Source organism: Stegostoma tigrinum, chromosome 5 (assembly GCF_030684315.1).
Source record: "Stegostoma tigrinum isolate sSteTig4 chromosome 5, sSteTig4.hap1, whole genome shotgun sequence".
Classification (NCBI taxonomy): Eukaryota; Metazoa; Chordata; class Chondrichthyes; order Orectolobiformes; family Stegostomatidae; genus Stegostoma; species Stegostoma tigrinum.
In genome coordinates, this window is record NC_081358.1 from 99,138,647 (window position 1) to 99,155,753 (window position 17,107).

Here is a 17,107-nt window from a genome sequence, read left to right on the forward strand (position 1 = left end):
TTTCCATGTTTTTATTAAGGTTATGGATGATGCAAGGAGAGCTAAAAACATGAAAACCAATAACCGTTTGCATGAATGAAACATCCTTTGGGAAACAGAGCTCGTGTTTCCTTTAAGCTTACAAGAAACTCAATTCAAATCACTGCATATATTAACATGGCACAGTATAGCACAGGAACAGGCCCTTTGACCCGCCATGACTGTGCCAAACGTGATGTCATTCTCAACTTATCCCATGTGCCTGCACATGCTCCACGTCACTCTACTCCCTCCTGTTCACATGTCTAACTAAGTGCCTCTATAATGTTGTTACCTTCCCTGCTTCTCCACTGGCATCCATTGTCCTCTGTAAAATAAAAACTTGCCTCACATCTTTCCTTTAAACTTTCTCCCTCTTACCTTAAACCTACGACTCCTAGTACTTGACACATCCACTCCAGGAAAAAGTAGATTTAACTATCCATCCCATCCATGCCTCTCAATTTTATACACTTTTCAGTTCACTCCTTAGCCTCTGGCATTCTTGTGAAAACAACTGGGGTTGAACCAACCTCTCTTTATATCTACTACACTCCAATCCAGGAAACATCCTTGCAAATCTCTTGCAGGTTCTCCAAAGCCTACTCATCCTTCCTATATTTTGGCGATACTGTACTCCAAATGTGGTGAAACTAAAGTCTAAAACAGCTGCAACATGACTTGCTAACTTTTATACTTAATGCCCTGACCGATGAATGTAATCATGCCGTAGGTTTTTACACCCTTATCATCAAATTGCATTGACAGTTTCAGGGAGCTATGGGTTTGCACTCCAAGAACCCTCTGTAGAGCAAAGCTCCTAAGGGCCTGAAGAATGGTCCCAACTCAAAATATCAACATTTCCTGCTCCTGCCTGGACTGCTGTGTTCCTCAATCTCCACACTGCATTATCTCTGACTCCACCATCTGCAGGTCTTGCTCTCTTCCAACGGTCCTGCCATTTACTGTACACTTTCATCTTGCATTCAACCATCAAAATGCATCACCTCACTTGTCTGGATTAAACTCTATTTGCCATTTCTCCACCCAACCTTCCAACTGATCTGTATACTGCTGTATCGTCACTATCCACAACTCTACCAATTTTCATGTTGTGCGTGTATTCTTTTCCCTCGTGAAATTGCTTACTGAAGTTTAAAAAGAGAAAGCTTTTACAAGCAATTGAAGTGCAAGCAAAGGGTTGCGAAACAAACAGAGCAGTGAGTTGAGGATCTGCCCTTGATTATTATAATCAACACTGCTTAAGAAAAGGGACATAGCCTGTCAATCATTTCTTGATAATGAACATCAGTATTTCTATCATCTTCATACATCTTTTTTTCCCTTCCACTGTCTCTACGTCTTGTATAAAGTGGTGATCAGAACTATGCAAGGTACTCCCGAGTGTGATCTAACTATGTTTCAGCACAGGTGTAGCTTCCCTCTTTTTAAAATTGTATCATTTTGGAAATAAAGCCTCATACTTGCTTTGCTTTCCTTAACAGTCTTGCTAATTTGAGGTACAAGTATTTTACAGAGCTCTGAAAAGTCAAAATGGACTGAAAACATTACCTCGATTGGGAACAATGTATAACTAGGTTTAGTTTTTAATCTTAAATTTCCCAAAACACAAAAATACATGGTCTTAGTTTAACTTGAAGAATTGTTTTTGTGGACTTGGTGCAAGTGGCTTGGAATCATGTTTGCACACTAGCATTTTTACAGCTGTTTTACAACTCATGAAAGAATTGGTGTTGATAATTTAGTGCATGAAGATAGAATAGAAAGTGTTGTTGCCTAGCACAACAACAGTGCTGTGGGTGTGCCTAAATGAAGGAGGATAAAACTTTGATGAGCAATCCTGCTAAAAACTCAGCTTCAGAACTCTGGAATTAAAATAATAATACATCTAATTTGCAGTTTGTATTAGGTGCCTCAGATTATTTTTAGCTGAAGAAAAGTATCAAGTGCATTTGCAGTAATTTGCTGAAGGAGACCTTTGCAGCTGTATCAACCTAAATATAAAGCCTTAGTTTGGAAATATTAGTGAATTGTCACTGGGGTTTATTGTTTGTAAGGATATTGTTGGAAGAAAAGGCATAGCGAAAGTCTGAATCATTTTGCTGGGGTTTCTACTGAAATTGTGCCAATTTTTTTGTCTAACGTAAGAGTGGTACAGCACAAACAGCCCGGTTGGTCCAACTTGTCCACGCCGACCAGATGTCCAATATAAATCTAGTCCCATTTGCCAGCATTTAGCCCATATCCCTCTTAGCCCTTCCTATTCATATATCCATGCAGAGGCCTTTTAAATGTTGTAATCTTACTAGCCTTCATGACTTCCTTTGGCAGCTCATTTCACAGTCTGTGAGAAAAAGTTGTTCTTTAGGCACCTTTTATACCTTCCCCCCCACCTCACTAAAAACCTACACTCTAGTTTTGGACTTCCCCAATCCAGGGAAAGACCTGGCCTATTTACCCTATCCATGTCGTTATGATTTTATAAACCTCTACAAGGTCACCCCTCATCCTCTGGCACTACAGGGAAAATAGGCCCACTCTATTCATTCTCTCCCTTTAGCTCAAACCTTCCAACTCTGGCAACATCCTCAAATCTTTTCTGAATCTTTCTAGTTTCACATAATCCTTCCCATTGGAGGGAGACCAGAATTGCATGCAATACTCCACGTGTCCTAACCAATGGCCTGTACTGCCGTAATGTGATCTTCCAATTCCTATATTCAATGCACTGACCAATAAAGGCAAGCAAAGCAAACACCTTCAATATCCTATCTACCTGCGACTCCACTTTCAAAGAACTATGAACCTGCAATCCAAGGTGTCTTTGTTTGACAACACTCCCCAGGATCTTATTATTAAATGTGCAAGCCCTGCTCTGATTTGCCTTTCTAAAATGCAGCACTTTGCATTTATCTAAATTAAATTCCATCTGTCACTCCATGACCCATTACACTACCTGATCAAGGTCCTGTTGAACTTCGAGGTAGCCTTCTTCAATGTTCATTACACCTCTAACTTTAGTGTTAACCGATTTCATTCTTTGTTGTGTAAACATTTACCAATGTTAAAAGTATACGCAGCCTCTCTAGTACGTTCACTAACTGACCACCACAGGTTAAAGACCAACAAAGCTGGGTCTATCAAACCAGCTTCCCTCAGATCCAATTTATTCAGTGTTAACATCATCTGGAATCATAGCTGGTTTTCCAGGCATGCTGGCAGGCCTAGAGAAATATAAACACAGTGTTGGAGGAATGTACATCCCCAGCTTTTGGTTTTTGTATTTCAAGATTTTCCTTCCTATATCTCACCTATGGCCTACATCTGTAAAACAAATGACCCTCCTATTCTTCCTACCAAAATGCACTACACATGGTTGTATTGAGCTTCATTTAACAATTTAATTAACCCATACTGGCTGACTCCTCGATTCAGAGTTATCTGCAAATTTTGAAATTATATCTTCGATTCCAAATTGCACACAGTAAATGCTAGATTACATTATTACATTGGGATTTAATGGGGCGGGGGAGGAGAGATAAAAGTCTTACTACAATTGTTCAGGGTACTAATATAATGTCAGGCTTGGGAACATCACATGAAACTTTCCCCTTCCTTGGGTAAAGAGATGAAAGAGAGCAATTATCCTAAGTATAAATAGTGAGGAGATCAGGACTGCATTCCCTACAGATTAGAACAATGAAAAGTGCTCTGAATATTAAGGAGCCTAAAAAGGCGAACACTGAGAAAATATGTTCCCTAAAGCATTATAGTCTAAGATCAGGGAGCACCCATTGAGGACTGTGGCAAGATGAAAATACCTTCATAAAGCTAGTTATGAATCTTTGGATTTTGTTTAACCTCAGACAGCCATGAACAAGTTAATGTGTGTGTTTGGATCCTAAGGGAATTAGGGGACACAAGGATCGTGCAAAAGATGAAATGGAGGTAAAAGATCAATCACGATGATATTATTCAATCCTGCTCTGCCATTCAAAGATCAGTATGGCCAACACTAGTACCTATTTCAATACTATGCTCACTTTAGCTGTTGTTATTTTAAATCAAAATGTTTAGCGATGCTATGACATCTCTGGGGCAGGCTGGACTTGACCTGAGGCCTTCTGGCCCGAAGGAGGGGATACGACCACTGACTAGGACCATCATGCTACTTTAGTTAGAGGAGGCTAATTAAAGGGAAACTTTTAAACCAATTGGCTGTTTCATTCACTGATAATGTGAACAATTGGAACATTTAGAGCCGACTTTAATGCATGACAACATTCCGCGTGACAGAAAAAATATCAAAACACACCACAGTGCCTCTATTTACAGGCTAAAAGCAACTTTTAACCAACAATTTCCTTGAAACGTTGGGTGAAATAAAGTGTGAAATTGTATTTTATATCTCCACGCACTGTTCTGATGTGGATTGAGTCCATTGAGTATGATCTGACTGAATGTTTGAGCAGCATTAAAATTCTAACCTATATGGTGAAAATTTCTGAAAGCTGATTGCCACAACAGGGGTGGGGGACGGTATTCTGAAAATTGATATTTTGTGGTTAGGGAATGTGTTTTCTGCATTCTACCCTCAACTTTCTTTTTGCTCCAACCACAACAGAGAGCATATGAAGCAGCCCAATCTCAAAATTTGAATGAAACCGGCTAAATGGAGCTGGATTTAAGGCAAGGCCTTCCAGTCTTTAGAAATACCTGGAATAAACACTCACCACCACTGAGCAACTTCATCACCAGCCATAGTTCATCCTTTACCACAAATGAGGTGTAATATGACACAATGTTCCGGTGATGGCACTGACTCATTGCTTGAATTTCTTTCTGTTAAAAGAGAATGAACCAGCATTAGAGCAATATTTTGCCAAAGAAGAAACAATTCCTCCTAGATAATAATGAATTGCAATCATCTGCCCTGAAGTATTATAAAGGTTCAGACAGGGTAGCACTTAATGTATTGTAAGGTAAAGTTGCCACTGACCTACCAGGGCTGCTTTCTCATTAGAGAGCGATGACTGATGGGAGTCACAGCTGGGAAAAAAACACCCTTTATGGTAATGTAGGAAATGAACCCTTTGCAACTTGAAAATCAGAAGCACAATTCCTAAAAGCAAAAATTTTACCATGTCTAACATAACGATTATTAGGCTTTTCATGACATAGATGACATACTTTCTGCTCACAATCTTTCTTCTGTTGTCACCAAAATTTTCATAAGCAAAAATTAACTTAAGTCAATAACATTGAAGCTGTAGGCTGCGGTGATAATGCCATTAATTCATCAATCTCTGAACGAGTAATCACATTTCTGACAAAGGAACTTCAACTTGAAACATAACAGCTTCTCTCCACTGATGCTAGCTTATCTGAGGGACAGTTATCACAGGAGCAGAAAAGGTCAAGGTATTCGAATAGAGTCGGAGATAAAGGATTCTGAAAGCAAGGACTGAATTCAGAGTATTTGAAAAAGAGGAAGGCGATTAAAAGGGCGAGCAAGAGCATTCCAGAGCGAGGCCCAAGTGACTGAAGATATGGTTGCTTCAGTTAAAGAAAAGATATGGAAGATACATTGTGTAGAGTATGAGAAAGAGTTCAAGAAGGACGAGCTGCAAAAGGTCCAGGAGATTGGGATGAATTATGAATTATTGCTTTGCCTCTGGTGGGTCCATCCTGCCAGTGGAACAAGACATTAACCAGGCAGGTGACGTGATGTCTGGAACACAATCATATTCACGGAATCTTACTTTACATACAAAGTCAGTTTAAGACAGGTCTCTCAATTTTAGACAAGCCTTCAGATGTTGGAAAGGACAAATTTTCAGGGTCAAAGCTGTTTGTCATTTCCAGTGCTTGGGTTGATGCCAGGTGATCTGTCTGGTTTCTTCCCTTTCTTTAAGCTTTGTAGCTATTTGATACAACCAAGGATCTTCCTAGCCCAAGGTGGAGGACAGTTAAGTGTCAATCATTGCCATGGTTCTGGAGTCACACGTAGATCAAACTCAGTAGGAGGGCAGATTTCCTTCCAAAAAGGACAAGTGAACCAGATGAGCTTTTTGACCATGGTTGGGTCAGTTAGCCAAGTTGTCTTGACATCTAGTTTTCAAAACAGAGTGATGCCGACTGCATGCATTCAATTCTTGTACTGGCTGAAGTCACTATGAAAGACCCATGAAAAGGGTGGCATGGTAGCTCAGATGTTAGGCACTGCTGCCTCAGTGGCAGGGACCAGTTTGATTCCAAATCTGGACAACTGTATGTGGAGCTTGCACAGGTATCCACCCAGGGCCCTGGTTTCCTCCCACAGTCCAAAGATGTGCACGTTAAGTGGATTGATAATGCTAAATTGCCCGTACTGTTCAGGAATGTGCAGATTAGGTGCGTTAGCCACAGAAAAAATGCAGGGTTTACAGGGACAAGTAAAGGGGATGAGTCTCGGTAGCTTGTTTTTCAGAGAGTCAGTGTGGACTTGTTATGCTAACAGCTTGTGTCCACACTGGGGATTCTATGATCTTCGCAATTTCTCCCCTCACTGGAGACATTAGATTATCCAGCCAAACCATTACCAGTTATCTCAAATGACACAACGGCCCTATAATTCTCTGGGACAATGGACACGTTACATGGTCACCATTAGACAGATTTTTTGCATTCAGTGAATTCAGATTTCACCATCTTCGCAGTGGGATACAATTCCTTGCTCCCAAAGACATTAAACTGTGATTAGCTGGGGTAGTGGCAATGTTACCATAAAATTTGTTTACAGGCCATGGGTATTGCTGGCTCAACCAACATTTATCCAATCACACACAAAAAAGCAGTGAGCTGTCATTTTGAACTGCTGCAGTGTGTGGGAAGAGGAGCATGTACAGCCACTGTGCTGTTTTGGATGGAGCTCCAAAATTTTAAACACAGCAATGAAAGAACAGTGCCATAGTTTCAAATCAGGAAGATGTCAAGCTTGGTGGGAAACTTATCGGTAGAAGTTTTCCATGAATAGATAACCAAATCTTTGACATTCATCCAAGGTTGTAAATGAGATCAAGAGCTCAGTGGCGCTGACAAAACTCAACCTATGCATGAGTCAGTGGTATTTGTTCAGCTCGTGTGACTTGACAGCACTGTCAACAACATTTCTAAATCACTTTTCTGATGATCAAGTGTAGAATAATAGGACTCAAAATTGGTCAATTACTTTTTTTTGTGGGCAGGACATTCCCAGGACATGTGCCACAAGGTCTGGTAGATGCCAGCATTGTAGCTCCATGGGAAAAGCTTGACAAGGGGCACAAATGGAGTAGTTGCCTTCAAGTACTCTTGCTGCAATGTTATCAAAGCCCATAGCCTTGAGTATTCAGTGCCTGCAGCTATTTCTGCATATCATGTAGAATGAATCAAAATGGCTAAAGAATGGTATCTGTGATGCTGGTAACCTCTGGATGGACAAAGATGGACCAACACAACATTTCTTTCTCAAGTGGCTGGGTAGTGGGTTTGTGTTGCAAAGTGATGCCACCAGTGCAGATTCAATTCCTGCACTGGTTACTATGCAGGTCTCACCTACTCAAATCTCATCCCTTGCCTAACAGATGGTGACCCTCAATTTAAACTACCACAGTTGCCTTTCTGATGAGAGAGCAGCCCTATGGTCCTTTGGGATTATGGTGACCTTAAAACAGCTCATAGCAAGTTTGTATTTTTGTCCCTTCTTTACTCTTACCTCTCAAAAGTAAATTTTAATCAGCGTCAACACTTAGTTTCTACTTGGATGCCAGCCATGACGTAGAAGCCTGGATACTAAATATCAGCAGGCTTTGCCCCACAGACAGACAGACACACACACACACACCTTACGTTACTGATCATTCAATAGCTCTCAGAAATATACCCTTTGTCTCCCAAACATGACTTCTATAAAGCATTATGCTATTTTAAATAATAAATTGGACTTTTCACAATTTATCTTTCAGTAAACTGGATAAATGTATGTTCTTCAAGCTCAAATTGAAACAATGATGAATTGAATTAAATTAAGTAAATCATTTATAGAAATATAGGAGCAAGAGGAATGCTGCCACATTTTAAATTAAGGCTCAACTAATTCAGACCACAATTGCGGTTAGTACTCAAAAATGTCACAGCAGTGATATTAACAACAAGATGTTGATTATCCTGCTCTTCAATTACAACAGCTAATGTTTCCTTCCTGGCCAGCAACTCCGCTTTAAAAATTTATGGTTCTTCCCTCTATTAGTTAAATCCTGTGTGATCATTAATTGTAGAAGATAAATAGGAAAAGCATAATACATGCTCTCAACAGACTCACTAAATACACCCATTGAATTCATACAGCACAATACCAAAAACAAAGTCAGCTGTTCTGACAGGCTTCTATTAGGCAGCTGGTCTCAAATAGATTTTTGTACACAAATTGCCAGTGGCAGTGACAATAAAAATCAGCATATATAGCAAGTCAACCCACATATAACAATGTCTTGAAAAGTCTCCAAAAGATCAATGAAAGACCACGATCAATGTTGTAAGCTTTTATCCTTTGAAATACCCACCTCCATGTTGCCTTGTAGATTCATACAAGCTAATGATTTCTGACCACAGCACGGTGGCTTGCGCTGCCACCTGCTATTTGAAATCTCCTCTATCATTGGCCATGTGAACGAGGATAGGAGTTTATGCTTCTAACCCCTGCACATATAGGGTGTTGCAGGCAAAGAGTGAACAGAAGGGCTTGCATCTTTTACAAGAGCTATTCAAGCATCTACTTAATCATATAAAGTTCACCTTTGGTTTTAATATATGCATTCCATCTCCATCACATAGCTCCTAAAATTCAGATATTCCTGCTTCAGAATCAAGTAATATCCATTTAAATAACATATCAGTGCCTGTACCAGTATTAAGGTACAAAAGGCGACTATTTAGATGATTTCCCAAAGAACCAGCCTATGAAACTTTATAATAAGTCAGCATTTTAAAAACTTCCAGGATGCTAAGCAACATGGAGGTGGGAATTTGAACAGACAAGGATTTTATAATGTTTATCATCTAGCATTGAGCTTTGCATGCCATTTTAATACTGAGCGTTAAATGTGGTTTACTGGATGTTTCAGGAACTTGTGCTGATTTTTAAATATCACAACAATAACTGTTTTCTGTTTCAGATTTAACCCTTGTGGACAATTGTTTGTGATAAAATTCACTGGAGCCAAGCATTCCAGTGTCTTATTGCTCAGACACAGGAGAGAAAAACAACACCGGAAAAATAAATGTTGCAAAATGACAAAATGAAATTTCTTCTATCTACATGGAACATTTTTGCATAAGTAAAAGAAACTACAGCTTCAATGAGGATCTTCACCTTAGTTACTTTGATTCAAAGCAACCTAAGCATTTGACTGATGTCACAACAATTTGAGTTCAAAACACCTTATTGCAGAAGCAAAAATATTTTTCATTCCATTCAATATGGATTGGATTATTCAGCAACAAACTAGCAATTGATTTAATGGGAGTAGAGATTATATACCTAGGGTTCAACTCAAAATTTAATACAATTCTCTAATTTAAAGAAAAGCAGGAGCAAAATCAGTGAGCAAAAAAAAGTTTGCTTTCTGAGACTGAGTGATGGTAAACAAACAATTCACAAAAGAACAACCATTTCAATAGAGAAGCGCCCAATTGTATAACATAGGAAATTCACTCCAGAGCTGGGTTTTGGTCAACTCCAATTATAGAACTTGCACTGGGAAAGGAACCAAGGTCACATGCCAGATATGAACAAGTTTCAAGTTACTCATTCAGAAAAGCTCTACAAGATCTAATTCAAATTAGTCTCATACTTTTACCTCCACTACACTACATTGAAATCTTAATTCCACCATGCAGCAGTTCATGTTTCCTTGCATTAGTTTCTACCTTGACCACTTCCAGTGTACACATGCCTTTCCTTTGCAAACTGTCACGGCTTCACCACATTTAGAGGTTTTTAAAAACTTTTCCAGCACAAAATTATATACTTCAATACAGAAAAGTAGAAAAGGCCCCTTGATGGCTGAAAAGGTCAAGACTCTTCAATCTTTCCAGTTGGAAGATTAGAAAACCATAACTTTCTGCACCACCCCTTTAGCTTGAATGCCAACTTTGTTTCATTGATCAAAATAGATACCAGTCAAATTTGTTCACCTTAAACCCTATTTTAGGAACTGCACAAGAACAAAAACTTCATTCCGAGTTATCGAAGGAATTATCTGACCAAGATTTTTGTAATCTGGCCCAAAGGGTAGCTTTCATGAATGGCCCTAGTGTAAGAAGGAGAGACAGTCAAAAGGTTTCAGAAGGGACTCCAACTGCTTGGAATCTTAACTGAAGGTTCAGGCCCCAGTAATTCAGATTGTGAATGTTCTCAAGTCCCAATTTGGAGGAATGCTCACATCTGAGAGAGCTGTAATACTGGAGAGATTGATAGTGAGGAGAGGGGCTAAGAAACAAAATAAGGATCAGACCAAAAAACAAGGCGTCGTTTAACAGCGAACCACAGTAAATCAGGGATAGTGGTGACACATGAATGGAACCAGAACCCAAATCCAAAGCCTTGCATAATGTAAAACTCATGGTTGATCAAAGATGGGCCAGCCAGGATTGTGTGAAAGATGTTAAGTTAAGAAGAAAGGAATCAATTAGGATTTCAGCCAAGAGTGGAGTTCGGTAATGTTTTGGAGATCAAAATAGGAAGCCGTGATAATGGCATGGATGTTTAGTTGGAAATGCACCTCAAGTCAAACGTGGCACCAAGGTTCCGGTCTCACAACAACTACCAGGGAGTGGGGTGGAACTGGTAGCTCAGGATCAAAGTTTAATCCAAGGGCTGAAAATAATGGCTTGGCTGTTCCTAACATTTAGCTGGAGGGAACTTCTGTCCGACTACCCGCACAGGATTTGTGAACATTGTCAATGTGGATTCAACGGAGGGGTGAAAAGCAGTGCTGAAATTGAGTACATGCTACTAATGTAGAACCTGATGTTGTTTCAAGCAATATCAGCATCAGCAAGTGGTATAGTGGTAGATGAGAAATCGTTAGGGCCACAGAAAGATCCATGATGGACATCAGAAATTGTGCAGAAAGGAGAAGTTACCACATGAGATTCACTGGTTAAGCAAGTGATGCCTCATACAGTAGTGGCTAAATGGTATAAGGATGAGAAATTGGAGGGGAGGGGTTGCCCCTCTAAGATAGTAAGGCTGCAAGGGGAACCATTCCAGCTGATCCTCTATGAATCGATAGATGAGACAGAAACAAAGCGAGTGCAGTCTCATTCAGTTGGGTGACTGCCATTAATGTAGTTAGTCATGACAAAAGTTGCAGACATGTTGAGACGGGTGAGAATTTATTTGCTTAGGGTGCCTTCTGTGGCTTTACAGTAACTAAATATTTTAAAATTTTTCATGAGATGTGGGGATCATTAGCAGACAGAATCAATACCATTCCTCATCACCCTTTAGAAAATAGTGAAGTCTATTTGATCAAAGTATACCCACAGTGCTTTTAGGGAGGTTAGCTCAGGACTTTGATATAAAAATCAGTAACTAAACAACTTTTCTGCAAGTCAGGATTTATTTTTTGGTATTCTTTGGAAGACTAGTCCTGTGGGAAAGAGTGAGGGGACCGGTAACGTACCATTGAATACCTTCTGAAAATCCAGTACAAAGTTCCACACAAAGAAAAAAGTTATTGTGCAAAATAGGAGATCATTATGTAGGAGTAACATACAATCACAAGATTAGTCAACTGCCAGAAAACAGTAAATGGATCTGTTTTACATTGCAGCTTGTAACCAGTGAGATCCCTCAGGGGGTCTGCACCGAGCCCTCAACTTTTTACAATTTAGATCAACGACTTGGATGAAGAGAATGAAGGCATGGTTGCGACCTTTACAGGTGACAGAAACACAGATTTGATCCTCTCTGCATCAGTCTGCACGCTTGCAAAGCAAAAGGCCAAAAATCTGATAAATGAACTATAATGTGGGAAAGTGTGAAGTTGATTGCTTTGGAATGAAATAGCAAAGTATTACTCAAATAGAGAACAGCCGCAAAATTCCAAAATGCAGATGGATCCAAGTGTTCCAGTGCACGAGTCAGAAAAAGTTAGCGTGCAAGCAAACACGTCATCAGGAAATTTAATGGAATGTCATTCTTTATAATGGGAGGAATTGAACATTAAATTAGGGATGTTGAGTTTCAGGGTATTGGTAAAACAATAACTCTGTTTTGGAGACATTTAAAAGGATGATCCTAAAACACGGTTGTCTTATGAGGCAACATTTGGTCATAGAATCAGAATCCTTACAGCACAGAAAGAAGCTATTTGGCCCATCAAGTCTAGACCAACCCTGTGCAATGGGGTCCTTAAATAGCTCACTCGTTTCAGGTATCCATCTAATAAACCTCTACTAAACATCTCCAATGCATTTAAAATCTACCCTCAAACGAGACCAAAACTGCTAAGTTCAAGGTGTGGTCTCATGTTGCCTGGTAAAACTGAAACATATGATTCCTCTCATAATAAAGGTGACCAGCCCATTCCTCTTCCTGATTTATATGCTGTGTACACATACTAACTTCGTGACTGATGCAGCAGTACACCACCGCTGTGCCATGGAACTCCCTTATAAAATATGTTTAAAAGCAGATAAATTCTTGTTGGTCAAGGGAATCACAGGTTATCAGGAAGGTGGAATTTGTAACACAGACAGATCTGCCATAACCTTATCAAATGGCAGAGCAGCCCTAAATGGCCCAATGTGCAGCACCTACTCCTAATTCATATGTTCTAACAATGCACAGCATGGACAAAACTTGCAGATAGCGGCATTCTGCTGTACCCATCTTTCAAGGTGAAAGAGGTTGTGAATTCAGAAGATTCAAACAAAGGTTTGACCGTTTGCAGCAGTGCACCCTGTAAGACAGTGTATATTGTTACTACTTGTATCAATGTTGAAAGGAAAGAATGTTTAAGAGCCAGGATCCAATCAAGGGGTTGCTTTTTGCTGGATGGTGTTCAACTTTGCATGTTTAGCAGTGTCGTGAGCCTAGATCAGAAATTTTCAAAATGCTCAAACTAGCTGGGTGGTGTATACAGATAAGCGAGTCAAAATAAACAAAGTATGCTATGTCACAATGTAGATATGCATAAATCCTTTGCAAGTAATAACTGTGGAATCCGAAAGTTGAACAGTGGAAAATGAAATGCCCACGCTGATATTCTCCAGTTCTATTGAATATAGACTTCTTCAGTACCTGAGGAGTTGTGGATGGTGCTGAACATTGCGCAATCAGCAAACATCAGCACTTCTGACCTTATGATGCAGGTAAGGTCATTCAAGATGCAGTTGAAGATGCTTGGACCTAGGACATTACCTCTAGGAACCCCGGGGAAATAGCCCGCAGCTTAAAACGTCTGACTCAAACAGCCACAACCATCTTTCAACATGCCAGGTATGACTCCAAAATGCAGAGAGTTGCCCCCAATACCCAATGATTCCATTTTTACTGGGGCTCTTTGATGGCGCACTCAGTTAAATGCAGTTTTCATATTAAGGCTATCATTCTCACCTCTGGATTTCAGCTCTTTGGTCTATGCTTGGCCCAACATGTGACATCAGGATCTGAATGGCCCTGGTAGAATCCAAACCGGGCATCACTGAGCAGGTTATTGCAGTGCAGATACTGCTGAACAGCACTTTTTATCACTTTACTGATGACTGCAGAGTACATTAAAAAGGGCAGTAATTGGCTGAGCTGCATTTGTCCTGCTTGGTGTGTATAGGATTGTCAAGTAGGTGGAGTGTTGTAACTGTATTGGAACATTCTTGCATTGTCAAAAATAAAGTAGCTTCTCTCAAAATTGGCAACCCTTATTGCTAATGTTGAGCAGACCTTGAGCTGCAGCGAATATTGTGACTGCATAAGCCAGAACCTCTGCATTAGAGTTTGAAACTTGACAGTCAAGGAAGGCACTTTCATAATGCTAGCAAAGAGCATGATTACCAACCAGTACGTGATTTACAGGCAAAGCAGGACAAATTCCCAGTCAGCCATTTGAAGCCTCTATCATCCTCCAATAGCTCGAGACAACATGTAAAAGAGAATGATGCCACAGCAATTCACATGGCCTTCCATAATCTGTCTGCCACCTGCACCAAATGGAGGGCGTCATGACAAGCAGAAGCAGAGGATTTTCCACCGATTTATTCTGAACCTCAAGTGACACATGTCAATATTGCAAAAAAAAAACGAGTGGCATATGTAAATACATCAATCACTTGAATGCTGAACCAAAGCCTCAGGAAAATGACTGTTCTCTATTGTTGCAGGAACTGGGGAGAACAAGCTGCACTGATTTTCACTTGTGGCATTTCCAAGATGGCAAGTGGACAAAGTGATGATCCAGAAACAGGCAGTCAGCATCATCAGGAGCAGCAGGTGAGAAAAAGACCTCTTAGCAAGTGGAGTCAGATAGAGTCATTACAGCTGATTGGAATCAGTTCTTGCTCTAGTACAGAGAAAGGTAGTAATTGTTTGGAAAGTTTCCAGTAAGTGGTTAAGGTCCTTTCCAATCTTAATTTATGTAGTATATTAATGGCAAATTAATTAATGTATTGTAATACAATTACATGTATAAATATTTAAATCTTCATTATGGCTGGCAGTTCAGGTGATGTGTCAAAGCTGCAGAATGTGGAAGCTCCTGGATGCCACTGGATTCAGGGCAAACATGTCTGCAGCAAGTGATTAAACTCCAAGCAGGAGCTTTTTTAAAGTTTATCAGCTAGAGGCTAAACTATGGACACTGACAAGCAGCTACATAGATTCATTTAGTACAAAGAATCACACCACTTAGGTTAGGGGCTTCTGATTTGTTCAGTGATCAGGGATAGGCAAGTGTGACTGAGTGAGAGGCAGATAAAGGACCCCAGGAAGCAGTCAGGTGAGCCTTCACATTCGTCCGACATGTGAGAGGTTCCCGCAGCCTTTTTAGTTGAGGGCAGAGTTATAGTATAGATGTGCAAACTGAACACAGCATCATGGTACAAGAAGCCATTCAGTTGATGGAAGGAATGTAGTAGCAGCATAGTGAAGGGGACTGACATTCTTTTCAAATCAGCAAGCATCTAGATGGCTGCATTGGCTGCCCAGTGCAGTTCAAGTTCAAGACATCTGCTCTAAGCAAAATAGTAATGTGGGAGAAGAGGGGAAGAGAATGGCAGGAAATTAATTAATGGCAGGAAAACAGTGTGGAGCTGGAGGAAGACAGCAGGCCAGGCAGCATCAGAGGTGCAGGAAAGTTGACATTTTGGGTCGGGACCCTTCTTCAGAAATGGGGGAGGGGGAAGGGAGCTCTGAAATAAGTAGGGAGGCGAGGAGAGGTGGGGCTGGGGAAGATTGGTGAGATGGTGATAGGTGAGTGCAGGTAGGTGGTGGTGGGGAGTGATCAGTGAGACGGGAGAGAAAGATGGACAGGGTGTGGTAGATCAAGGAGGCGCGTATGAGGGGGAGGGTTGGTCATGGGATGAGGCTGGGGGTGCAGAGATTTAGAAACTAGTAAAGTCCACATTGAGACTGTTGAGTTGTAGGCTCCCAAGGTAGAACAGGAGATGCTGCTACTCCAGTTTCTGGGTAGCGTTGTTGTGACACTGGAGGTGGTCCAGGGAGTGGGAGGGGGAGCTGAAGTGATTCGCAACTGGAAGGTGTTGTCGTTTGTCAGAGCTCCCTTCCCCTCTCCCATTTCTGAAGAGTCCCAACCCACAAGGTCAGCTTTCCTGCTCCTCTAATGCTGCCTGGCCTGCTGTGTTCCTCTAGCTCCACATTGTTATCAAACGACAAATGCACGTATCATTCAGACCAAACAACTTAATGTATAGCACACGAAATGTGTGTACGATCTGATAACCATTACTGCTTCAGGATAACGAACGTTGGGTTCTGCTATCAAGGGAAAAATAGGAAGCTCAATAAAGATGGAGGTTGAGCACTGTTAATCAAAGATGGTATGCAAGCAATAAATATAAATTGACTCAGCCGATCAGAGTGCAGGATCAGTTTGGGTGGATGTGAAGAGTAGTAGGGCACATATGACACTAGTTGTCTACAGGCGCTTAAAGATAAGCGAAAGGAGGGTCAAAGCATTCAAGGAGGAGTGTCGGGTATCTTTGATGAAGGGATGACAATAATCATAGCTGACTTTAATCCAGATATAAACTGGAAAAAACAGATTGACAATGGCAGCATGGATGAATTCTTGATGGCTTTCAAGATAGTTTCCTGGAGCAGCAAGTAGATTATATATAACCCAGTATTGTGTAATGTAATTGGATTAATGACCTCAAAGTTTAGGCACCCCAAGGAAGCAGCAACCTCAATTTCTATCCAGTTTGAAAGGGAAAAGATTTAGCGAAGGTTCAGGGTCACCATCAAGGACCCACAACCAATGATGCAGAACTTCTGATGTTAACAATCGGACACAATAGCAAGTGATTGCTGATGACGATAACTTTGAACTTAGGGACTATGCATACATGAAAGCTGAGCTAGTTGAAATGAACAGGGATACTAGGCTAGTAGACAGCCCAGACAGTGGCAACATTTGAGGCTATATTTCATAAGAATTAGAATAAGTATATTGCTGCTGTAGGAAAAAAGAAATGGTAGAAAGAAAATCCCCAATTACTTAGAATATATATTTAATGGATTGGCGATGGACATGGGAAGTGGGGGTGGGGGAAACAGGGACAGAAAGAGATGGCAGTCAGGCCACCGCAGGTGGAGCACAGGGAAGGGTAATAGAAAAAAGATATGAGAGCAAAGCATATGCCGATAATGTGACTCAGGCAACAATGTAATACTATAAGGAGTACATGAGGGACAGGATGGCAGAGACTGAGAAAGATCAATCTTTTGTTTATAGACATCGTTCAAACCCTCTGATGTCAGGAACAAGCAGTGGTCTGAAATTCTAATTTACCCTGCTTGCACATA

At 40.6% G+C, this 17,107-nt stretch overlaps 1 protein-coding gene across 2 annotated transcripts in view; it reads right to left on the minus strand.

The window, feature by feature from the left end:
* LOC125451719 (serine/threonine-protein kinase OSR1-like) overlaps positions 1–17,107 on the minus strand; it is a 163,307-nt gene that overhangs the window by 103,087 nt on the left and 43,113 nt on the right. For both annotated transcript variants that reach the window (XM_048529252.2, XM_048529253.2), the window contains exon 3: positions 4,773–4,881. In XM_048529252.2, the coding sequence (XP_048385209.1) occupies positions 4,773–4,881 (109 nt within the window). The remainder of the gene's footprint in view (positions 1–4,772; positions 4,882–17,107) is intronic.